Below are 27,523 nucleotides of genomic sequence, written 5' to 3' on the forward strand. Positions count from 1 at the left end.
CCATGGCCTAATGTAAAACAGGCCCATAGGCATCACTCTATGCTTTTGTTATTGAAAATGTAGGTGTTTATTGTGGCATCACTGTCGGGTTTTAGCTTATTTTACTTAATACCACCACATGACCAAACTCAAGAGTCCAGTGAAAGAAGCTCTAAAGTTTCATGAAAAATATATATATATTGACCTGGGGTCGCACTGGACACTTGAAAGTTGTCTTTGGGGTTGTCCGGAAAGAAGCTTAGGAACCCCTGATATAGATCATGCGTGAATAAATAACGATGAAAAGATGTTCACGGCTTAACGTTGAGACTGACACTGAATTCGATCGGCGAATATACCAAAAGGCAATGGCACGAGCTTTTACCAATTTGCACAAATTGGTCAGAAACCAATTTTAATCATCTTGGACTCCTTGGATTTATTATATGATGCCACGAATCAGTTATTTCCCTCCCCCCCTACAGGGGTGAACACCCTCCTACAATTTTGATACCAAAGGTATCACATTTCTTGTTTTTTTATTAAAAGCAACAAACACAAATGGTGTTTTAATTTTACAGTGAAACTAATCATGATGAATATATATTATGCTAATGTTGGATGCAAGTTTGCTGCATTTTGTCGCAAAATATCCCCATCAAAGGGATAACTCTCAATGCAGGTTTTCAAATCATCTTTGCTAAGTGAATACACGTCAACATATGTTCTAGCTCGTACAGAAAATGAAAGACGAGTCTGTAAAACAAAATGGAAAGAATGGATGAAAAGACCTCAAGACTGACATATATCATGGAGATAATACTACTGTTCCTAAGAACTTTCAAATAAAATATCAAAGAATCAGATACATATTTGATTATCGTGATGGGTGAAACAACTGAATACTTTATTAACCACCAGAATCAACCTATAGCTTACTGTTTTGAGCACACTTTCGGATAAGAAAGTTTCTCCGTCCATCATCAATCGTATGGGAATGTTTTTCCCTTTCTCATCATGTTTGAATATTTCGGCCACTCCACGATGTATAACAAACATGTCGCTTCGAACATCATCCTGCGATCAAAAACGTAGTAAATTATTGCTTTTGACATAAACACTGCGAAATACTTTTTGGGTATGGAAATTGAACTTCATTGTGTTTACATGCAGTCCCCTTGCCAATAACCGAGGTCTAGTAATTTTGTCTGAAGGAAAATCTATATCAGGTAATTTAATTGTGGAGAAATTATTTTCGCATGGTATTTTGATTGCAGATCAAATAATTGGCAACATATGAAATCACAGAATATTTTGTTCTGTATATAATAAACTCTCAAAAGCAAAATATTCCCACAAACTTAAGAGAGAATAAACCATGCATATTAAAAAAATATTACTGGGCTAATTTTAACAATTTGCTTTTCACGTCTTTTGTTGTTTAATTACCTGTGCCAGTGTTTTTTTGATCATTTAACTCATAATGGTAATATTGTGATTACTACGATGCTATTATTATAAGTAAGCAGCAGCATGGGGTAGAATGAGGATGATTGGGTTAAGGTTGTGAACGTGTGCATGTTTATCAAACGTAATGTTTAATCAGCAGCACTTTATTCAACATGACACTCATTCACTACACTATACACTACACACATATACCTGAAGACAAATGTAGTCGCTTGGCATGTACGAAACAGGTCGCATCAATGAACAAACATGGCGAATGAAATTAATCGAACATCCGTTGAACAATATATTGTGTTCTATATCACCCCCAACTAATTGATGCATGATGTCTGCTTTCAGGCTGTATAAAACATAAAAATTAATCACAGAATCACAGTAGTCAAGCTAGTATTTTTTGAAAATTCAAGATCATAAAAAAAATCATTCTGGTGACACTGAATACGCCAATGCTATACTATTTGCGTTGCATTTATGAGAACTTTGAGATCAAACCTGTAGCACAAATCGTTGAAAAGTTCAGAGAATTTCGCTCCTTGGTTTTTCATCCAGATATAATCATAATATTGTTCAATATGGTCAACTATAGTTTTATCAAATTTCATGTCCGTCATATATGTTTTAACAGCCTGTAAACAATATGAATTTAATGTGATTCAGATTAGATGCAACAGAATAAAAATATTGATTCATATTTCCCATATTTTATTACAAATAGTACCAAAGTAAGGCAACGAAAAAAATCCCACTATTCCATAGAAATCTATTGCAGAACTCACATTGACTTGTTCTTCATACCATACTTTTCTTGCATCGTCATTGGCTAAAGTAGCAGCAAGCATACTCAATATGTAACCGATCAGTACTTTCCCAGCAACCATAACACACATTGCAAATGCAATTTCAATGGCACTTTTAGGCCTGATGTCTCCATAACCAGTTGATGTCATCGTAGCAACAGTCCAATAGCATCCATCGACCCATGGTAACAGCTCTTCACCTCTAACGCCTTTGGTTTTATAGTCTATGGAAAAAAATGCAACAAAGTGATTATTCAGTAATCATAAGCAAAACATGGGTCAGCTGTGAAATGGTAGAAGAATAAAGCTATATAGTATCCGAGAATGTTTTACAGAGATACTTATTGTTGAATTTTCATCGAATTAACACTGAAAATAAATTACTTTCATCTATTTTATCTTGTTTCTATTAAATAGATGAAACCTAGAAAAAAGGTAAGACTCACCAGTCAGAGGCATCGTAGTCCAGCTCAATTCAGCACAACTTCCACCAGGACAAGCAACGAAGTAGAAGACAGAAGAAAAGAAATTGATCATATAGAAAAGCACAAGAACAAGTTTGTACATTCTGACCAACAGTGTGCTGAAAAAGACAAAATTTTAGTTTGTGTCAGGTTTTTGTGTACAGGGGAGGGAGGTCTTTGGGTTCAAGTCCCGAGGAGTTTAGAAATCATCTGTTTGCCTCCACCTCACTCATACATACTGTAAATCTAGAAATACAATTCAAAAGTTTAATCCACATAAACGCCAAAACTACAAGGTGCACAGAAGTATGATTGGAATCAATCATAAAATAAGAATTTCACTAGTAAGTAGTGACCCACAAAGCTGTCAGGAGAATGGACAAATCTCCACCATATGCTGAGAACAATGGCAATGAACATTTCAAGCTGGAAATACATTTATAATCCCTGTATCAAAAATATAATGAAGAAATAGAAGCATACTCTTTCTGCAGATCTCTCTCCCATGCAGCCAATATAATGAAAAATTTCCTTATCCTAAGAACTCTATTCAATCGTAGATAAGACAAAATTGCCAACTTTCTTGCGTAGGTCTAAGATATATAAATTTGTTGTAACATTTTAACAGGATGCAAGACAAAATCTCGGAGACATGACAACAGTGTTTAGGATAGTGTTTACATATTAATTCTAAGGAGAGGAAGGCTAATAAGATTGCTTAATCATATGGCGAATCACAGCCTTTTGTACGGTTGGTTACCAGTCCATGTCATGTATAGGCTTAGTTGGCCAGTTATTTGTTTTCACATGCATGGACTTAATGGTGAAGGAATCCATATTCGACCAGTGGTCCGTCAACCACCCTGCGGCGGCGAGGAGTCCAACAATCCTCTCTCACATAATTTTACCCCACAGGATTCGAACCTATGCAGGGTAATCAGAGGTTTGATGACGGGCATATTTCTAACGCTTTATTCAATGTACTCGGTCTGTATTGTTTATAATCATTAGTATTTCATCATACAATAGAATCAATTTAGTCACCCTGACCTCACTCAACGTTCCACCCATTGGAACAAAATGGACGAAAACTTCAAAAGGAAAGTTTGTAACACAATCAATGAAAAATCTCCTCCAATCCTTTCCATAATGTGCATGAATCTTATCCAAGGTTTCAACAATGTCTCCCATTTTGTTAAAGTAACTTGTGTGGAAACAAATCACCATGTCAATTGCAAACCTGTGAAAAATGAAGCCTGGATTAAGAAAATTGAGACACAAATTTTCAAGTTTACAATGACTAATGAGAATGTACAAAGAACAAAATCGATGCACAGATATCCCAAATTATGATAAAAATTTGAACCAAAATATTTTTTAAGATGACTAGTGAGTATAAATATTTAAAAAAAACTTACCATACATCCATAAGAAATACAAAAGTATCAATTCCAGAGTTATGGGTAAGGAAGCATGCTTGATAGACAGCCAATGATGATGAAAGGAAAGCCAAGATAACTGTGCCATGATCCCATATTTGTGCAAATGTTGAGTTACGATCTATTATCTGTAACAAAATATATCTTGTTGAAAAATTGCATCTTTATCTTGAAATTTAAATTTCATAATGAAAACTATTTATAAACCAATTATAATAATATTTTAAGTTTAAATGTGGACAACTCTGTTGTTCCACTTTTATCAAAATAATCTTCTCTTCAATATTTTATTGGTTCATTTTTTGATAGTTTCCAACTTTCATGATTCCTATTCAGAATAGATACATATATATTAAAAAAAATTTTCCAAATATGAAATGAGAAACACATTCTAGTTCTAAGAGGTGGCAACTGGCAATAAATAATCCTCTCCAATTTTCATAAACTATTAGTATGCTCAGGCCCAGAAATACCTTGTTTATCATGCTAAACTAGTACAAGATAGACTAATAATCAACAAATCTCAGTAATTTTTTAAAAAGTGCAAATCTATGTTAACCTTAGAAAAGAAGAACTTGTCTTGACCATCAGTCCTGTTACCCTTTTCATCATAAACAACGTTTGCATTGGAGGATTGGTCAGTCATGCTCTTGCGTCTGAGATAGCTGTTTGAGGTTGTGCCTTTGAGTTTACGATCCTTGGGATTGAAACATTTGTAATAAGACCATAAAATAGTGCAGCATAACATATCATCGAAAAGCGTATAAGCATTATTAATAACAGAAACATATGTATGAAGCAAACCCAAGGCTACTTTTTGAAATATTTATTTAGTTCAAATCAACACGCACGTTGTATTGAATTGTACACACAGAAGTTACACAACACCACTATACTCACCAAGGCAATGGTGGTCATGATTTCCCTGAATTGAGGGTATCTATCAAGAATATTATCCAAATCTTGTTTATTGAGAACACTCAAATCACAATTAGTCATAGTGACAGTCGTTGCAGTGCGAGGAATTAAAGAAAACAAAGCAATCTAGATAAAAATAAGTGTATTAGATTGGGCAGTAAACAACATATCAAATCATTCCATATAAACAATTTGAAATGCACACAACAGATGTCCGTGTGTTGCTCTAACCACTCCGGAATGATCATAACTAAGGTTTGTAATAAAAATAGTAGTTCCCAAATACCCTTTATCTTAAATCCATATTTTACCTAAAATGCTTCAATTAAACTACACCCCTTTTTGATAGGATAGGATTTACATATTTATCCCGGGGGAGAGGAAAGCCGATAAGACGGCTTATCCATATGGCGAACCACGGCCTCTCGTCCGGTTACCATTCCAAGTCGGGTATGGGATTAGTTTTACTGTATTGTTTGTTTTCGGAAGCATGGACTTGGTGGTGGAGGAAGCCGTAACCGACCAGCGGTTACGTGAACCACCCAATTTCCTAATTATGCATGAGAATAGTAAAAATTACAACCACCTCACACTGATCACAGGTGATATAATCTGAAAGCTGTTTATCGTATGATTTATAGTTACGAGATGTTTAGCTAAAAATGATAATATATATCTACCAGAATGTGTTAGGTATTCAATTATTACCTCTCCAAAATATTGTCCTGGTCCAAGCACACGTTTTACTGTTTCATCATCTTCTTCAAGTATGGCAACATTACCTCGCTGAAGAAAATACATATCTTCCCCAACACTATTCCGACTGGAAATGGAAATGAGAGCTAAAGATATGAACATTACTCAGCCTAATCTGAAATGTTTTGCGTCTGAATCTACCATAATCATGAACAAAAGAGCACACTTTTTATCTGATGCATTTTTCCCTATTGGAGAACTACCAGTATATTACTAAATTCTAGAAGATAGGGATAATCTTTCACAAAATATCTTGCCAGCAGTCAGGGATGGCCATTTCCGAATACTAAACTATTCCGAATAGATTCTAAAATAATGTTTTCGAATCTGGAATTCCGAATACATTCTAAAATCGAAAATAACACATTTTTGTTTTAGTTAAATTAAAACCCAGTAAATTAGGAAATAAGCTTCAATAAAAATATCAGAATGAAGCCACAAACCAACAGTATATGCACACAATCTAATTGATAGTTAATAGCTATCAATAAAAAATAATAGCAACTCGTGACACAGTCAGTTTATTAAAATTATTCACTTTGTACAAATGGCCATATGAAAAGATAGCCAAGGAGTTGTCTGACGCTTTCTATCATTGGTACCATGATATTACGATAATAGTCAAGTCTATTGACAAAAATACTACTTGTATTCAGATAATTGTGTATATTTTCTGAGAGTAATAAAATTTATTGCCAATACAGGCAACAACAATCGAAAATCCATTATGCCTTTAAAAATTCTAATATTTGAGCCTGAGGTATTCTACTACCTACCAGTATGGTTGTATAATAATTTATGTGAACCATATTGTTATTATGTGTAACATATTGTTGTATTTGAAATTAGGAATAAATTAGTCGAGAATAGATGACCACCACTGCTAGCGCGCAGCCAGGATTTTCGAAATTGGAAATTCCCATTGCCGCCTGTAACACCCACCGCGATTTCGAGCTCGTTAAAAGAGCCGCCTTTTCAGAGTATAATGATCATTCTGTTACGTAAAATATTCAATCCATGACAACTACGAGATTCTAAAATATCTTTATATAATAATTTAATGTGTCCAACGTAACTCGCGGTTGCTTCTTCTTACGTCAAAAAAAAACGTTACTATTCGGTCCACGGCGATCTGTGACCTAAAATTACCAGATAAACTGCCTGATGTATTTAATTTTAATACGTATTTTTGCAATCTTGCCAACTCGTTATCGCCGTTAGGAAAATCTCAAATAATTATATAAAACCCTGTTAAGTGTATACATATTGTATTTCATACAATGAATATACATATAAAGTTTAGCAGTGAATTAAAAATACATATTCATCGCCACGATTATGCCACCTGTTAAAAGAGTCGACTTTCACAACAAATAATATAACAACGAATATATATTTTTCTGTTGTGCTAAGTGATGAATTCGTGACCGACACGGCATATTTAAAATGTCTTGCTTTATTAATTTAATTGTCTTCAATTTAACTTGCGGTTGCGTCGACAAAATAAAATCCTCACCACTCTTATATACCATTGCAATCCGCGGTTATAAAAATAAAAACGTGAGGTAAACTGTCCTATTAAATAGTGTTTTGATCCGTATTTTGCGAATTGGGCAACTATTTAGATGTACTTGTTTACAGTGACTCCGCTCGATCGAAATGCTGCCACTCTGATTATTTTTAGATAAAACCGTTCGAAAAATCCATAAATATGCAGTAATATCTCACTATCTCAGAGTAATATTTATTTCATCACAATAAAATTGATTGAATATACTTTAGATTAATTATATTATATACATCCTCACAACCCGGGAAAAAGTCGCATTCCAAACCTTGTATCGTGTTAAGACGGAAAAAAAAATAACGAATAAAAAAAAAAAAAATCAGGCAAATCACGCCCTCAATTAGCGATGATATGTTTCTAAACGCCGACCAAACATAATGTGTGCCAGAGGCACACGATATTTTGCGATTTTCACTGCCTAGAAAAGCGTTTTTTAAATTTACGCGGGCCTCAATAAAACTTATATCGTTTACGGTTTTATTTTCAGTATTTTAAATTGCCGCTTTTCAATCAAAAAGTTGCGTTGTCTTTAGAAACCTGCCGCCAATGAACGTATTTACCAGATTCACAATTCCGTGCACGTATAAAAATAAAATAAATGTTATCGTTATCGTGGAACAAATTTGTGGAAAATTTTCGTTTTAGAGAAAATAACACAATCGTAAAGGCGTTTACGGCCTAAATAACACGTTACGCTGATGAGTGATGAAAACAATCACGCGCAACTTTCTATCGAAAATGTTTTCATTCAACGGAAACGTCTTGAAAGCGGCGTCGAAAATGTGTGACGTCACACAAATATCCGATATTCTTATGAACGTGAATTCCGATATTCGAATGACGAGATATTCGAATACATTCGAATACTTTATTCGAATTGGCCATCCCTGCCAGCAGTCAGTCAGCACTATTAAAGCTTCTATTCATAGTATGAAAACAACACAGCACCTGAATATAGTACTTTTCGCCAGAAAGATTTGTGGATGGATGTACATAGATAGAAGATTAAAAAATCCATTCATATCCTTTTCCGATATATTTGAGCTAATGATTAAAAAAGATGTTTCAGTTACAGTAAATTCAATACAATTTGGAAAAAGCTGCTCTAACCCTATATTAGTTAGTCAAATGAAAACAATAAACATCAATATTTTATCGAGCTATGCAAAGTTATATTATGCGGGTTTTTCGCACCCAATCACATATTGATATGAACTACACTGCTCACATCATATTAATTTCGGTTATCTCATGGCCTGTCCACAACATGAAAGAATTTATAATCAGTATATAAAGCCAAACATTCAGTCAAAAAAGGGGTGAAATTACATGACATGCCAACTGTAATTTACAGTTATATTTCGATGTTGTATTTCATCTACCGTAAATGCATAGGTAAAATTGATAACCATTCAACAATATAATTTCATATTCTTGTTTAGGGTTTAATTTTACTTAATTCATAAATACTACTTCCTCACTTTGTAATAGCGTCTGAACTCTGGAAAGATTCACGAATCATATCATCATACATACAATGGCAGAGACTGGCTTTGACAGTTGGAGGAAGACCTCGCAATAGATCATTTGGGGTAACACCTCCTGTTCTTTCCCAAAGGTATGAGTAGAAGTTGATAACCTAAAAAAATTGAATATTTTCCAAGGCTATTACTGCTACTGCCCAACGAATTAGGATGATTTGCAAATTTTCAGATATCTATAATATTGAAAAACAGATGCTATTTCAAACCTGGTTTGTTGTATCTTTCGAAACATGATTCAACTTGAAAAATTTTCTAATGTCCATCATTCGCTTCTTGAAAACAGCTCTAGTTGTATCGTCCATCTGAATGGTGGCAGCAATATCTCCTAATGTCAGAGCATAGTAAATAATTCCCAAGTACATCAGCATTGAGCAAAAAAATTTCTCAATCTGAAAAGGTCGAATAGAAATATGATTAAATATTAAATCAAGTTGTGTAATTAAGCTTGCAAACCAAATTAATATACAGATTTAAACCAAACCAAGTGGTTATCGGTACTGACTGCACAGTATAGTATGTAAAAAGTAGGTTTGGAGAATCAAGGGAGAAATAGGAAATCCCAACATTCTGCACACTAAGCACTATATCCACACTGAATTTCGTCGTCCGCGAGTGATCATTTGAAATCGGCAAGTGTGTTGTGCAATCCAAGCATGTGATTCGGCGACGTGTTATGTCCAGGTCATGTGTTACCAGATATTCGAATAGTAAGCTACTAATATTTGATTATTTTTATTACACAGTAACCAGTAATTATTGACTTCATTGCTTTTTATATATTATGTGAATTCTCACGTCAATCAGCCGATATTTAGGTTTGGTGAAAACGTTTGCGACCCGCAATAAATTTCCTCATGCAGAAGTGCCCTGAGACACTAAAAAGGTTGGGAAGTCCTGATCTATGAAAAAACTCCTGTTTGGTTCAAATCAGAAACTGTATGATTCTTCTCTACAACTTAAGCTCTGAAAATTCCATTCAAATCCATATTTTACAATAAAAATTGACATAGAATGTGCCAAATACAGGAATTTCAAATTTCAATCATTGACTTTGAAGAGAACGATATTTTTACATTCTATAATGCTCCTAACACTGAAAAACAGGTGTAACATACACTGGCTGCAGCAACAACATCTCCATATCCTACAGACACAAGTGTGGCTGTAACATAGTATAAGCTGAGTAGATATCGATGAGAGTCACTGCTAACCAAGTCAAGTGCAGGGAATGTATCATCTATGACAGCTTTTGGAACCCATGAACGTTTGGGAACAGAGAATGGTCCAGTTGCACCGGTCAAAGTCATGTAATCAGTGTTGTTACTGTTGTCAACCTGAGTGAATAAATTAGATCTTGACTAATTATAGAAAATACAATGAAAAATAAACGAAAGGTATGCAATTAGTTCCTGTGTGACCAGTTGATTGTCATTTCCACTCAGTTTCTTGAATTAACACTTATGGGACAAAACTGTTTAGTTTAAGCACAAGTCAATATTTCCAAACTAACTTCTGATAAAATTTGGTCAGTTGTACAATGTTCAGATACGGCTCAAGAAATGTAACTTCGTATCAACACACTGACTGTTTGAGTTATGTGATACCCACAAGTAAATTTATTTAATGACTGGAGCCTTCTTATGTTGGTGAGATGTTATAGTATTTCTTGCCATATTTAATATAAAATCATTAAGTACAAACCCATGCTATCTGTGGTTGAGCCATTGCCATGTACATGACACATGCAACAACATTATGCATTAGAAGTGTATATATAACTCTAGTACAATGTTTTAAAAATCTTCTTTTCCAACGAACATCACTTTGCCAATAGTTGAAGTAACCTATTAGCTAAACAATATTGACAAGAATTTGTTAGACAAACAAATAGTACCTAATACTATAAATAGCTAGGTATTTTTATGGAATAATTTCTTCAAATGTTCAGAAGCTTCTAAATAATGTGTACAAAGTGTGAAAAAGTTCGTATTGTAATATCAGTTGTCACTTAATTTAATATCTGAAAATCCAGGATAATGTGTTTAAATTAATTTTTTTTGTTTGGTACTGATTAAATGAATCAAACCTATAGGCAATAAGTATTGTCATAGCTTGTGAAGAAAAATATGTGCAAGCTTCTTCAATTTAAAATTTCTCCATATACAACTATGATATACTAAGATGTACAACATTAGCCAAATCTGTACAAACCTTGTACAATTGTAGAATACGGAGTACCCGAAACATACAAATGAACCTCCATTGAGCAAGTGTCCATGGTGTTGGTATTGTGGCCATGACAATCAATTCGAATGGAAACCAGGAAATGAAATCAACAAAAAAACTTGTCTTGAAATAATGACCCGCAGTATATAACGGATGGCACACCAGAACCTTGCGATCATTGTAATACATTGTATGAAGCTTAATGTATTGGTCCACCATAGTCAATCCATCAAGGATGTACTGCAATGCCAATAGCGCTGGTATGTTGGGCATGAAAGCTGCCTGTTGAAGACATAAATGTATATTGTGAAGGGTGATAGTATTTGACCTAAGATGTAGATATAAAGGTTAAAACAGAGCTTCATACATATTGAATCATTTTTTGAAAGGCATGAGTGATCATAACGATCATAATCTGAAAATATACTTTATAGCTAGTCACGATGTGAAAGACAATTACTTTCAGAGTGACATGTATTCTAAATATGATCATTGACCATAAGACTTTAACCATAAGAATCATTATATTAGAAAAACAAATGCTTTGGATTTAATTCAAAATCTATGAGTATACGCCACATGGCTTCTTCTGTTCTGTTTGTTATACAATAGCTCCGCATAAATTGCATCCAGATTAGTTAATTTGATGTAAAAACCCATCAAAACAACCAATTCTTATCCTAATGTTGACAAGAAAATCTCATACTCCATAGAAATCAATGTTGAAGTGCAATCATACCTGGAATGGCACAATGAATATGGTAATCATGTTCAGAATCATTCTGAATGTTTCATAACATATGTATTGATTGCTGCCTGGGTGAAAGGTGAAAGGCATCAGAAACAGTCTAGCCAGTGTCTTCAAAACTGGATGCACGGCAACATCGTCAGTGCTGTCAGCATCTATTAGCTTCTGAACTGCAGGAGCTTCCACAATTTTGTCCCCATAATATGACACACCTCCATTCATATGATGAATATCAAATCGCTTACTCATGTCAACCCTTGATTACACACAAAAATATCAAGTTATGATCATGTTCAATAAACATGTTATTTGGAACAGCAAGACTTGTCCAAATCAACAATCCAAAGAATGACATAACAAAATTGCTCAAAAGGGGTACAGAAGTGAGTGATCTAATTTTAGTTGACCTTATTACAAATACAGTGATACCTGGTAGTCCAACATAATTCGTTGAGAATTGGTGTTCAACTACTGATTTGTTCGAGTACCGAAACTTTTTGAACATGATAAAGATAAAATATAACAAATTTTGTATCAGTTACTATACATTTGAGCAAGTTTCTGTAGGCTCTATGAAATTCGATTTTTATACGTGATGACTTCAATTGCTGGTTCTGCTTTCGTGTTGGTCATGAAGATTGCCAAACCGGTAATCCACTGTGACAGATTGCATACCAATACTACTTCGATTGGGCCTTGGTGTCCATATAATTGAGCATTGCTCTCTAGTTAAATGGTCAAAAGGTCTCCAGGATGCCAGTTTGAGTGCCCTCATCTCATTCGACGACCCGCACAGGTGTTTAAACACCAAATTTCTGTTTGAGTACCGCAGCATTTTTGACAAGAATTCTTTGTTTGACTACAGAATTTTTTGAGTATCGGGTCGTTCGACTACTGAGGTATCACAAAAAATGCACATTTGCAATAAAGTGCCATTGTCTAAAAAAATAATACCTTGGCCTGTCTGCACGCTGGTGGATATTTTGAACAATCATATCATGGTATTCCTTGTCATCAGCAATACTGACCATTTCAGAATTGAGCTGTGGGAAGGTAGCAATGATGTCAATGATATGAACTTTCTCCAAGAAAAGGATTTCTGCACTAGTATCAGCAACAACTGTTCTTGCGGAGCCTTTACCATGGAAAATCTAACCAAATAAATGAAAGCCATTAATTTAAGGTACTAATCAACAAGTAGCTGTTAACTTCAAAGGATATAATATTCATTACGGGCCTTTAGAATTGCAAATTGCTAGCAGAACTATTTGATTTAATTGTAGGACATCTAATGCTTGGAGTCGATGCCTACTGCATGTGATTCTGGCTAGGTAGTATTTCCGTTGTCAATAATTCTAATAATTCTTTTTCTGGAAACGTGCCTATTATATGATAAATCTTTATAATTCTGGAATTCTAATTCCTAGATTTCCAATGAATTATTCCGAAACTAAAAATTTAGACTCTGAAGCCAGGGAGTTTAGAAATATGGCTTCAATACTACCAAATAAAAAAATTCTCAATTTCACAACACTGCTTGACGTTGTAAAACTTATAATATATGTTCATTACGAAAAAAGGGACTTGACTGAGATTAAGAAACTCTGAGTCTATCATTGCAGCTATATAAACCACATACCTCAACTTCACCAAAGTAATCTCCAGGATGCAAAACATCAAATGACTCCATCAAATCATCGGTAACAACAACGCAATGCCCTTGCTTGATGATGTATAACCCACCACACATGTCACCCTGAGGAAAAATAATGAACAAAGTATGATGAACAAACTTTTCAAATATTTATTTTCTAAACGAAAGTCAAGCGAACCTCATAGATTACCACACTCCCTTCTGAATAATGATAGGCATCAATATTATTGCATAGCTTAGATATTGCAGCAGGATGAAGTCCTTTGAACAGAGGAATATGTTCGATAAAGCTTCCAAAGCTTTCATACATAAGCATTTGATGGAGATGCAAAGGAAGTTTGCTATCAATAGCCTCATCCCTTCCTTCACCAGGAGTAGCATCACCCAAAAATCTGTCCCAAAGAATATATCGGCAATCCAGTGCTCGGTTTGTCAATTGAAGAGGCACCTAATGAAAAAAACAAAAATAAACCCGCTAAAATAGAAGTTCGAAGAAAATTAAACAGAAAAATACTGTTTTCCTATCATAATTTAGAAAACATTGATTAGATCAGAAAAAACTTATGTAACATACGGAATGTTTTAACAGATATCTTTTCATCATCAAAAGATTGTTGGTATAAGTGGTGATGGCTGATGCTGTACTGGATATCATTGAAGAAATAACTGCAATGATCCAACCACACATAATCGTTCCCAATGTCATTGTTACTACACCCACGAGCATCAAATCAGTGACAGTTGCAGGATATTCACCATACCTGTGTTAAGATAAAAAAAAATGGCTTCACTCTCCTAAATTAATCCTGTTACATGTGGAAATTTAAATGCATCTACAGTTTCACAAAGTATACTGGACCTTTAGATTTTTACCAAATCTATGTTTGTATATTGGCAACGGCAATAAAAATTTCAGCATTTATATTCTTATATTCATTTCCAGTGATGCATAATAGCAATGCAATAAGAGCAATGCATAATCTGCATACCCTCATTTTGGGAAATGTAATCAGACATTGAAAGTGCTTATTAAATGCAGAGAAATGTGATAAACTGTAACAATATCTCATTGACTGAAAAATAAACTTGTATTTGAAAACACATTACAGTACCAGTTTCAGCTTAAGTAACACTATCCGACAATACAGTATCATACTTGTCTAACACCATTATTCCAGCTTTTCACTAATATATACTGTATTCATAAACTTGCCCTAGTTATATAAATATGATCTTCTATTTACTAAAACGAAAGCTCACCCTGTACTAGTGATAACCATACTGCAGATATAAAACAAATGAAAGTAATCTTGAATTCTCAGGCAACTTTCACTAAAGGTACCAGCAGTACCAGAGGGATCGTGGCTAAAAAAATATAAAATAAACTTGTCAACATACACCAGTACTTTCCCTACAGATAACTGAAAAGCGGCTGTTAAGATTTGCTGTAAGTTGAAAAATAGTTTGGTTTTTAAAATTTTACTTGGCAAAGCATTACACATAACAAAATATGAAAGGAAAACCAAAAAATAAAATAAAAAAGCTGTAAAGTCAACTTACTGATTTTCAAATCATAAAGCACATTCCTAACATTATTCTCATGCAAATTGTTACATTGACACAGTGACTCATGGACATTTTCTAAACACCTTAAATAAACAATTACCAATAAGCCATTGTTTCTGAACCCAACCAACCAAGGGAGCTGGCTGAATAGATTAACCCGTTTCAGCATGATATTTTTATTTCCTAGGTTAGCAGTTATTTATCTGCTGAACCTAGTTAAGCGAACATGAGTGATTTTTTCGGTATTTCACAAGAAAATTAGACAGAGATGAGGAAGAAGAGTTGACATTGTCTTTATATTTTAAGCCTACAGTCATGTTTTCAAACTTTGAAGGCATAAAGTACACATTAACGATCACAAAATTGTGTTTTATTTAAAGGGAGCAATTTTTCCATAGTGTCAGTGCGTCGTGAGTTTTTTTCCTGATGATTTGGAGCCGCATGAACAACAAGTTTGGGAACCGCTGCCCTAAGTGTATGCATTAAAAACCTTTCGAACATCACAACCTACAATTCCCAGGTATGGCTTTCATGACAAAGTGAGCAAATGGACCAACTGCTAAAGACGCTGCTGCCTATTAGAGCTAATATCTGAAACCTGAGCCCGACCCGCAATTTCGGCTGGAAATGTCAATCATTGCGTTCGGGTCGGGCCTGAATTGTCAATCATTACGTTCGGGTCGAGCCTGAAATGTCAATCGTTACGTTCGGGTCGAGCCTGAAATGTCAATCGTTACGTTCGGGTCGGGCTTCTCTACCGCTGACATTTTTAAAATAAATATATGTTTATAAAAAATATATACTAAAACTATGTGTGGATACTAAGCTAAGGAATACTTGTTATAAAAGAAATATTTTGAATAAAACAGAGATGAAGCTGTAATGAACCTTCCCCCGACCTTAAATATTCTTCCTATACTTTACCATTGCAAAATTTTCAGGGCATATTTTATTTTAAGAGTGGTTTCGAGTAAAATGGGGTATTTATTTTAAACCATCATTATAATTCAGCGCATACAACAATCTGTTTTATAAAAGTACCGGTAAAGAATTTTAGCCTAGTCTATCACAGCAATTTCTAATAGGACATTTGACACACGTTCTTTAAAGCTTTTTGATGGTAATATGTGTGTCGCTAGGGAATTTCTTAGTTTCCCAGTAAAACTGCAGTTACCCTTCTATCCATTAGCCCCGCATTGTTAAATGAATGTGCAGATCATAGAGCTCACAAAATACAAAAGAAAAAATGTGTCCCAACATTTCCCACTTTCCCCTATACTGTACTAAACTCTTGCAATGACAATTCGAAGAACTCCTAAAGAAAATATGAAATTTTGTTTGCTTCGGGCTCGGGTCGGGCCTTCAAATCCGGTAATTAGTCAGGGTCGGGCCTGCAAATCCAGTTAATTAGTCGGGCTCGGGTCGGGTTTTAATACCCACGGGCCCAGGACAGGCCTGCAAATCCAGTCAATTAGTCGGGCTCGGGTCGAGCTTTTATACCCACGGGCACGGGTCAGGTCGGGCCTGCAAATCCATTTAATTAGCCGGGCTTGGGTCGAGTTTAATAACCGCAGGCCCGGGTCGGGTCGAACTGGGATTTTTGGGCCCGATCTTACTTCTACTGCCTATACATATATTTTGGGGGTTTCTCAGATGACCAGGACAATGCTTTTCTGAATACTTGAATAACTAAAATACTCAAATTTCGAAAACTTTAAGCGAGGAGGTTTGTATAAATGTTTTTGTATTTCAAGAATGATAAACAGATGGTCATAATAAATCACTTTTTCAAACATTGGCAATCACAAATATTACAAAAAACTTTTGAGATGATGATAAATAAACATTGATATGCTGATAACTTATTTTTTTTACGCTTTATATTTAAGTATCATCCTAAATTGTTTACATTAATAATGGAGTACTGCTCACAAACAATGAGCATCTTGTGAAATTGCGCTAGACCCAATAAACAAATAAAGGATATGACTAGTTACAATATTAATTTAAAGTTGTACTACAAATATTTCTAATCAATTTAGTTCTTAAAAATATTTTTCCATTACCCAATGATCCATGGTTTAGCCCCGTGGTTCACAAAGTGGGCGTCGCGACGCCCAAGTGCGTCGTTTCAATTTTGCTAGGGCCTCGCAATTATCCAAAAAAAGCATTGCGCACTCTCATCCCTTTGGCGACTTCGTATTTATGTGAAGACCATGACCATAATACGGGCAAAATATCGATCTCGAGTAAATGTTGAAAGGGGGAAAGCATGCAGCTCTCACAACTCACAATAACATGACAATCGCAAGTACACTCATACACTCATCATATTAAATGTGACTTCACTGACTGAGTTGTGTGTTTGTTCGTTTAAATAGAGCGCATCGCCAAAAGGTGTATTATTGAATGGTATTAAGACGTTTTTCACAGGGAGTTGCCAACTTGATCATATTTTTGGAGGACGCCAAAATGCGAAGAAGTTTGAGAACCACTGGTTTAGCCTATATAACTGAACTAACCTATAACATGAAAACGTGACTCAAATGAATGTAACTGCTTCTCACCTCCATTCCTGATTCATGTAACTGCATCTTGACCAAGGAAGCCAAACTGCTATGGTATGTACAATACAAAAACAAATAAGGATGACATATGTCAGCTTGATTCGCACAATATTGGCAGTAAGACTCCGCTTCCATTTGCCGAAATTTCTGGGGAAGTAACGGAATATTGAAAAGAGTCTGTTATTTCGCAGTAGCAGCCACCAAGCATGTTTTCCGGCTCTGTTCCGCATCCTAAATTTTGAGAACGTTGGGGAAAGAATTTCAAAAGGAAACACATATAACAAGTCGATGCCGAACTTTTTAAATGTGAAGTAGTATTTTCCAATGCCACGGAAGCTTGTAACTTCTCCTACAAAAGAAAGAAAACACCAATGTAGAGCCACCAGATAAAACAATTTAAAAACCTCATTACAAATAAATAAAACATTGTGCAATTTGAAAAAAGCTAAAATTGATCACCACATGAACCAGAAGTCAAATCAGAACTCATTTTCAATTGCTGACAAAAACTGCAAGGAAAAAATGATACATTTGCTTTTGATTTTGAATACCATCTGGTTAATGTTGTATTTATGAAAGCACAAGTTCATGCATTCAGGGACAAAAATGCTAGAATTGGGTCATGCCCATCTGGTTCAACAGTGCGTTGCGATTACAGATCCAAAAATTAGGTTTTTTTCTTCAGTTTTATTTTTAGTTAAAAATGTCAGATTGTTTATGCAAAAGGTATAACATTCTTTTAATTGTATATTTCGCAATATTTTCCATTTCTTTCCATATTCCCAGTATTTACAGTAACAAAACGCAATCAGTATGCAGCAGAAGTACGCTTCTAATATCCCAACCTTACCAACAGGTCTATACAAATATGCTACAAATGAATATAACAGTGCTCCAAAACCCTGTTCCCCTAGGATATACTCATAATCCGGTGCACCATTTCCAACATGACTAATATTATTTTAATATAACTTCTAAAGACCAAATATTATTAATCTTACTGCATTTTACCTGTGGTAGTTGGGATAACAGCCCTCATACTGATGAAAATATTCAACCAAAATGAAATATCAATTATCAAATAAGAAATGATAATATGTATCCAACCATTAACAGTTTCCACATTCAAGCCAAAAATAGTTACATCCCATGTCCAAGGTATATCGACTCTGAAAACAAAACAACATTTTAATATAGTGAATTGAAGGATGTAAAATTATGCATGTCTTGATTTATACTGACCCAAAATCTATAAATTAAATTCACACTTGAAAAGCTTTACTTTTGAGCAATGACAGCAAGGTTCCAACAACAAACTATTGATATTCTTACACATATCCTGTAGTGAGATTGCCTGTAATCTTTTCAGATAACAGTCCACCGACTCCCAGAATGCATCCAATAGTCCCATTCACGTTGGATTCAGTATCACAGACTTTGAGAGATTCAATCATACTTTTATCATCTTCCATATCTACAGCAACATCCAGTACTGGCAGAGTATCAAGGCATGTTCCACCACAAGGATTCACTGCACAAAAAAAGAAAAAAAATGAGACATGGGATAAAATCACAAAAGTAATCAGTAATCTTGTTTTCGTCAAAAAATATTGTTAGAACTGAAGAAGGAAATATACTTCAAGTTAATATAAGCTAGTGTAAACTCTCAGCGCTTTGACACAAATCATTACAGCAAAATATGAACAGTATAGAATTAAAGTATGACCCACACCATCGAAATACATGTATCTGAAACAATAAACAGGCAAAATAGCAATTCATGTATCGAATCTGGATGAGCAGCATAGTTCATTATATGATTATCGCATTTCCCTTGCTAGGATAAATATGAAACATCCTATCATCAAATGTTGAAGATTGAGGCATAAAATTTGTATGTATAATGAACCCGAGATTTTAGGTAATGCTTGTGATACTTTGCTTCGAAATGTCAACATGTGATGAATAGCTTCACATATCATGCAGATTTGATATGTGAATGACAATTAGGATTCATACCAATGCAAGTCCATATTGGCAGTTACGGTAAGTATAATTTCTAAACTATATGAAAATGCCTCCTTGATATAAACCACATACATCGTGAAACTAGAATGTGTTGATTAAAGATCGACAATTACACTTTTGCATTATTAGCTATTGGATAATCTCATATTGAATTTATATTGATTTCATTTTCATACTGTACTCTTTGTTGAAGTACTACAAAGCACTGACATAAGAAAAACAATACATAAGCACAGTACTGTAATGGAGCAAACCACACAATGAAGTTTAAACCCTACTTACTATCTTGCATTGGCATAAGAATAATCAAGAGCATAAAAAAGTCTTTACCCCTCTTTATTATCATGTGCATACAAAACATGGTTGATTGAAACAAAAATGCAAAGAGAGACAGCGCTGTAATATATTTTTCCCAGAACCGATAAAATTTTCCATTTGTATGGCATATCGTTGCTTTCTCAATTCTTTGAAATAAAGTCATCTGAAATAAATTTGAAAAATTGAATAACAAATTATTAGATAATTTTTATCAGATAAGATCCAAGAGTAACAACTGAAATGAAACCGCTATGTTAAATTGTTTCTCATGCAAGTTTGCTTGTGTTAAACTAACAATGGATGAAACCCATGCGAATATTCGTTTCATAATTTACTTACCCTTGGCAGGCATACAACTGTAAAAGTAAATGAGAACTGAACATTTACAAATCAAAATTTATCAGAGAAGTAAACATGATATAGAAATTTTGCTGCAAATCCCAAACTTTTAGAGCAGTGTTTCAAAATCTTTCTGAAATAACCCCTTCTACGACTTTCAAAAATCGTACAATCCCCTCATCTTACATGAAACTGTAATCAATTGTTTTTTTATAACACACATAATTTAGTCATCCTACAATATGTTTTACAATGATAGAGCCAACAAGACAATAATTATTTGACTTCAATAGGATTGCTTGTAATATTTTATCAAGTGCATTTTTACTAACAATGCTTTCTATCAGTGCACTGGTAAATCAATAAATAAAATTAGAATGGCCTACACAAATATCTAAAAGATGGTTTGTATAATTTAATTCATATTGAAAATTACATTCAAGTATGTGCATTGTGCATATGATTTTATTATTTAAAAGCATAAAATTGATATACATTTAATAGCAAACCTTGTTTGAATCATCATTTTCATCTGTAGCAGGGAAATATTCACCTAAAGGTACACACTTATGAATTGAATTAATCACAATATAGCTAATAACATTCACAATAATACTAGTAATTGAGTTGCACAACTTTGCAGAAGATGAATCTCAGAATTGTTTTCGAGCTATATTCATATAAAGTTACAAATGCGTAAATAAAGTCTCCTGTGTAACTAATCGGCATATTTCGTTGTTTTATATTCTTTAATTGTATGTAGTTAGTCTGTCAATAGCTTGTATTAATGTTACACATTATTTACCTGTCCTTGTTTATAAAAAATTATTGTTTGTTGAGGTATTATCTGTCATTCTACATGGGCATTCCAAATGTCTTAAATAAATAAATACAATTGATAGAACGATAAAGCATACAATCTTTGAATACCTCTTTGGTGACCACGAAAAGTGACACGAGATAGACCAATTCCATCATACTCTATATTTGCAACTTCAGTCATTCTTACAGCTCCAGAAACATCTTCAGAAGCTGACTTTTCAAATTGGTAAGATTTTCTTCGTATTGATCCTTCTAAATCTTCCACTATACTTTTTCTATGACCTTGCATAATTCTGTAAAAGAAAAATGTATGCTTCGTCATCTGAATGTGTCGTAATATAATAAAATCACTAATATACTACAATACAAAGTAGCACAGCATTTTTATATTAATCAATATCAGTCCTCCCGCATATAATTATCCCGCAAAGACTCACCTTTCCAAAGCGACAGAATCTGATATTGATGGGATATCCAATGGCCATTTAGACGCAATACATCTTTCTCTGATAGCATCTTTAATTTGATCGGAAGCTGAAAATTTCAACAAATTTAGCTATCAACGAACTAGCAAAAAGTTGTCTATGGCAAATCTGTATTATCAAAGTAAAAATGCAAGCAAATAAACTAACTCCTTATAATCCTATATTTTATTGCCCATTGCATCGACTACAAAGGATGGCCTAGCAAATAAGACTAGAGCATTTATGTTTGAGAGTACATTAACATCAATAACAGACAATTATAGTGTATCAACTATTATTACTTATCGATCTTAAGATCGGTAAGTATATTGATAGGTATTTGTCTGTATGTATGTCTGTCTGTATGTATGTCTGTCTGTATGTATGTCTGTCTGTTAGATGCACGCGATATCTCACGAAAGCGAGATTGAATCTGCTCCAGATTTTGCATGTGCATTCATCTTATCTCGGACCAGTAGCCTATTGATTTTGGGCGAATTATGTCGTATAATTAGCGAGTTATCAATCAATTATTGATATAGTGATCTAGATTTTTGTAAAGCGAGAGAATTTTGAAACCCGCCGAGTGTGTGTGTGCGATGCGCAGTGCGCGAGTTACAAGAGCGGATGAATCGAAACTGCAGTTTCTGTTTTGGGGGATCCCCTAACTATCGATCGATAAGTCTTCGGTTTCCAACCGATATTCTCGTTTTTGTCTTGATTTGGGAATCTACTGATATTTGAAGCGTATCTGCAACTGAAAACACATCATGTGCAACATCTGATAAATAATACTTAACAAAAATTTTGTTTTTTCGGTTGCCTATCAGAAACTTCTGCCTCTGAACTCGTCAGAGTGAAAATTTTCCTAGTTACAAAGGTCCATACCAAGGTGTCAGAAAAATTCATTAAATAAAATTCACCTTCTGGATACTCCACGATGACTTCAGCAAATGCATGTGTGTCCAGCCACAATAACTCACAATCTGTCAGGCATTTGATTGTGTTCAAACGGGGCAAATCAAAAAGTAAAAATGCTTCTCCAAAGCATTCACCTTCTGATATAGTATCAATAACATTTTTTTCTGACTGGTCTAAAATCTATTAACAAAAAATATTTTTGTGATCTATCTAGTGATATAGAATAGACGCCAGTCAGATATTAGTTTTGAACTTCATATTACTTCAGTTAGAAACAAACCTGAACTAATCCTCGGTGAACATAGCACATTGCATCAGCAATCTCTCCAGAACGCTGAACATATTGATTTTTCAAATATATTCGATGCTTTGACACTCGGGCAAGTTTTCTCCACAAAGCGCCTTGAGTTCCTTTCAACAAGCTTGCCTAATTAAAATGGTGCGTATGTTTAGACTAGAGTAAATGTCATATAACCAATGATATATCAAGTCTCAAATATAGAGTGTGTGACACAATGCAATGATTAACATTATTTTGAAATTAAATACTTGAATAAATGCATACTAACAAGCCTGGCCAATAAAATATTCGAAGTAAAACAGTGAACAGAAAACAAAGAAAATTGAAAAAAAAATAGTCGACATCAAGTACAAAAAACTCACTCTGTCCAGCAGTGGTTTAAACGCATATTCAGTGAAAGTTCCATGTAGACAGTCAGGCAGAATATCCAATGTTCCTATTCCATGAACCATGAGACCCTGAAATCTATGCCATATGTAGTCACAATATCCAGTACACACACTTTTGACCTGCTCTCTGACATGCATGTTTTCCTAAAATGAAACAAGCACAGCATCAAGCTTTGGATCAAGTGAAAATAGCTTTATATACAATGACTGAATTTCATCATAGGTTACTCATTTTTGTATCCTTTTTGTTAATTTCAACTGGTGAAGAATAGCTTAGATACCTGGACAAAATTAAATGGAGAATTCATTCTGTTTTTGAAAGTATCTACCAGTTTCATTTATCAAAATTGAGCGGGCAAAAAAGGGGTGAAAACAGAACAGACAAAGCATCCAAGTTTTACCAATTCTCCTTGGAAAGCGTCGAAATAATGAACAAATGAAGCTCGACGAGCATCTGCATTCAAAAGCAAGGAGGTAATTCCTGAAACAGCCATTCCATACAAGAAAGCCATTCCAATCAACATTGCAAACATCGAGAACAGCTGTAGAAAGATATGAGTTTTTTGTGTTCAGAAAGTTAAAAGTCAAAATAAAATATTCATACTGATATTTTTTGGATTTTGTCCACATTGACTTAAGAAGGCCAAGTTGGTATTCTCCATTTTTAATTACACTGATTGATTTATAATTGTTATTATCACTTGTACTGAAGAAAGAGCCTATACTTTTCCATCGCAACTGAAAATTTACCTTTTCAGAGATTGTAAAGGCATGTACATCACCAAATCCAGTTGAAAAAGATGAATGTGCAGCCCAGTAAAGACTTATAACATAGGTAGGAGCCAAATACCGAACTTCATCAGTAACATCTTGTTCCATTGGCATAAAGTTAATATTCAAACGTTCATGGATTTTATCTAGAAAAAATAGCAGTAACAATCAGTGATATTGATATCATACTAATATTACAGTATAACAAAATCAATGGATATCTTACACAAAAGGGCATGATAGAGCCAACTATTCTCTCGACACATGCTTATTCTGAATTCTCCATAGCCTGCATTCGCACATGAAATACCATAAAATCCCAATGCTGAGAAATGAATCACTATGCTTGATAAAGTTATGTAGAGCGTAGTCCTGAATTTAACAGTGCTTGATCCAGGTTCTTCTTGTCTACACCCTGAGTCAGTGGGAAATAAAAATCAGATCAGTGATAATAAAAAAAAATTTTTTTCAGGTTTATGATAAATAAATAATATAGTTTCTTTTAATAATCATCCAGCCATATAAGGTAAATCTTACCGATGTAGTACAGAACGTAGTGAAGTCGGAGATAGATCTTCTGCTTATCAATGACATAAAACCAATGTTCTTCACCAGGTAAAATATATCGAAGAAATGAGAATGGAAGAATGGTTATCAAATCCAGGAAAAATCCGATACTGGTCTGATATCTTTCCCGAACTTTCAAAAGATTTCGTTCTTCAACCCCATCAATGAGATGCCCAGTTCGTGATCGTAAAAACATAAGTATGATGTACAACAAATCAGCAAGATCACCAAAGCCAGATGTTGAATAGGAGTAATTGAAGACAATGATATAAGAGTTCAGAAAGACACAACAGATAACAAAGAAAATGACCACATGAGTGTAATATCGTAGGTAGTTGTTGTACCAAGAGATGGTCCCACTGCAAAACGCGTCCGGTTCAGCAGCTTCATCATTTTCATAGCCTGACATGACATTTTCAATATCTTCAATTAGTTTCCGATTGCTAGATTTTTTCAATGTAAGACGATGCTCCGTTTGTTTGGAGCTATGTAAGTTTTCAGCATCAGCCATTCTGTTTGATTGTTTCAATCTTGCATAGCAAAATTGTCATCAACCACAGAACCACTTTGCGAAGTTGTATGTTTCAGTGTTTTAGTAAGCTACATTTTATTGTCTGTAACAACATGCCATAAGTCAGTAACCTCTATTAAAAAGGGGTACGTCAGCTCGCGTATAGTAAATAACATATCGATTCCAGTAAGAATTGCGAAATTTCGTACCACAGAAAAAGAGACAACAAGGCACAGCTATAGCCAATCATGGCAGTGTATTATTATAAACAGCACAGCATTCCCACTCGTACGTATCAGATGCACATAGCCTACTTTTCTAATTTATCCTCACCGAGTTTTCAGCCGCGCTGGTTTATCGCTAACAATTAATCTGGAATGGGCCCTATTATATTTCGGTTCTAGCAAAGTGAGCGCCCTAAATGACGGCAAACAAAAATGCGATATAAAAAGAATTGCCGTGACTTCTTCAAATTAAGTTACGCCAAAAAATATGATGTAACGTAAATAAATATACTGCCCTAATTTTTATTTCAAATAAGTCTGTCTCGCGCGGAACGGTATATCCTTTTTGGCGTGGGACATACCTGCTGGGTCGCAAATTGAGTAGGTTCGATTTTGACTAAACGCGTCCGTCAAGATTTCCATTCCGCGGCAGATTCCGCACAAAAATTTCACAGCACATTTTTGTTTGGCGTTATTCTAGCAGTTATGGCGTTTACTTCGATATACCTCGATAATTCTTCACTGACTTGATTTCATATTTTTCCTGACTCCTACAATATTGCTACCTACAAACTAAAGTTATTAACCGCCATTTCAGTTTCACTTGTATGTAAAAGTGAAAACCTAAGAGAGGGATCGTCTTCCAAATCGACTCATGTCCAATCAGAAAACGTTGTTGACAAAGACATTGTTACGTCATTATAAATTGTTTTCTATTATTACATCACAATGTAAATTACTCTAATGCACGTCATGAGAATGGCAACAACAATCTAAGTAAGTTTATTCGTATGAAAACGTGAACATTCAATATCTGAGTGTTCCAATCAGAAATGCGTACCTTTTACTTGACACCATGCTGTTTATTTTTATCGGCTTTCAAGCCTCACATGATGTTAGTTCCATTGTTTTGTGCATAATCCAGTATCTCAATTATTTTATTTCAATAGTCCTATATTTTTTATGTGAATCAAAATATCATTTCAGTGAAATTAGTAGCATAACCTTTCAATATTTGTGCCACTTATAAATTGGTGGGGATTCCTTTAATCTTAATGAATTGATAATCCAAATAAGTGAAAGAGTGTTGTTTTTATACATGTTTTATTGTTTTCAATTATTAATCTGTGACCCCAATACCTCCTGTCTACATAGAATATAGATCATAACCCACTCTTCCGAAACAAACACATAAAATCATCAACAGATGCATATCACCAAGTAGATATTGCTGAATTGCTTTATTTTACCATTTTTCATGTAATTCTTTTTGGTAAACCTGTTATCTATCGTAAATACAGCACATTTGACAATGTTGTAGTGTGACTTTTTTGGCCTCGCATTTTTGATACTTGTAGTTAGAGCTCCTGGGGCTCTGTCGAACAAAGTTACATACAAAATATTGGTTGTAAATTGCAAAACATGATCATATTGTTGGAATAACTTGGCATTTTACTACCCGTATATCATTCACTGTTGAAAATATTAATAAAATCATGAAATTTAAAAATCCGTTTTCGTGAAATTTTTGTTGTAGCTGAATTCCAGGGACAGCATGACAACAGGCAAGAGAAGCACGGTCGCCTCTTTAGTTTATGACAGGGTTTCTTAAAAGGGGACCCCGTCTTCCTTGGAGGCCGCTGATCGGTTATCTGGGAGCACGAACAACCAGATGGAAATGCGAATATATAATAACAATGTATTTTTATAGAAGAGAAGAGGCAAAAGTGTTGAGTCCTTGGTAGTTTGAAAAGCATTGGCATGGAACATAAGAATGAACTACATTCTTTCCCAGGGATATACTATAAAATGTAGCTCATTCTTGTTCTCGTGATACCATTATCTTCCGCTGCGTCGTCGTGATCATCCCGCTGCATAACAATTCTCGCTAACAAATAATTGACTGTTCTCCACCGGGTGTATATCCACTTGAACCACTGGCAACTGCATTAGCAGGTTTGTATTGTTAATTGCAACAAAAACGGGTATTTTGAAATAGTACTCTTTATTTTACGCGTATGTTTCGACAGTATGCCCATATAGCCTACTGTATATGGGTCGCGAGCCAAAGCTGGGCTCAACAAATACCTAAAAGTTATTGATTTGATAAATTTGGTGCTTGCGTAGTTTGTGCACCAAGATTTCGCACAACCTGAACATAGCATGTAACAGG

The 27,523-nt window shown here is 34.5% G+C and overlaps 1 protein-coding gene across 1 annotated transcript; it reads right to left on the reverse strand.

The window, feature by feature from the left end:
- Positions 1–501: 501 nt before the first annotated feature.
- LOC120347091 (uncharacterized) lies at positions 502–25,255 on the reverse strand. The gene is made up of 38 exons (XM_078117704.1): positions 24,586–25,255; positions 24,275–24,463; positions 24,028–24,194; positions 23,679–23,819; positions 23,251–23,421; positions 22,868–23,014; positions 22,590–22,767; positions 21,640–21,736; positions 21,311–21,495; positions 20,890–20,933; positions 20,054–20,204; positions 19,028–19,226; positions 18,707–18,864; positions 17,696–18,044; positions 14,823–14,927; positions 14,137–14,323; positions 13,741–14,010; positions 13,548–13,664; positions 12,863–13,059; positions 11,900–12,164; positions 11,146–11,442; positions 10,636–10,785; positions 10,050–10,268; positions 9,141–9,323; positions 8,872–9,029; positions 8,339–8,434; positions 5,776–5,890; positions 5,050–5,193; positions 4,709–4,846; positions 4,129–4,277; positions 3,761–3,950; positions 3,194–3,303; positions 2,693–2,829; positions 2,226–2,470; positions 1,942–2,075; positions 1,642–1,789; positions 919–1,056; positions 502–735 (listed from the first exon to the last, which is right to left on the reverse strand). The coding sequence occupies exons 1-38, from the start codon at positions 25,124–25,126 to the stop codon at positions 586–588; spliced, it is 6,759 nt and encodes a 2,252-aa protein (XP_077973830.1). The 5' UTR covers positions 25,127–25,255; the 3' UTR covers positions 502–585.
- Between the last annotated feature and the right edge of the window lie 2,268 nt (positions 25,256–27,523).

This window comes from Styela clava, chromosome 11, assembly GCF_964204865.1.
Source record: "Styela clava chromosome 11, kaStyClav1.hap1.2, whole genome shotgun sequence".
In the NCBI taxonomy this organism is placed as follows: Eukaryota; Metazoa; Chordata; class Ascidiacea; order Stolidobranchia; family Styelidae; genus Styela; species Styela clava.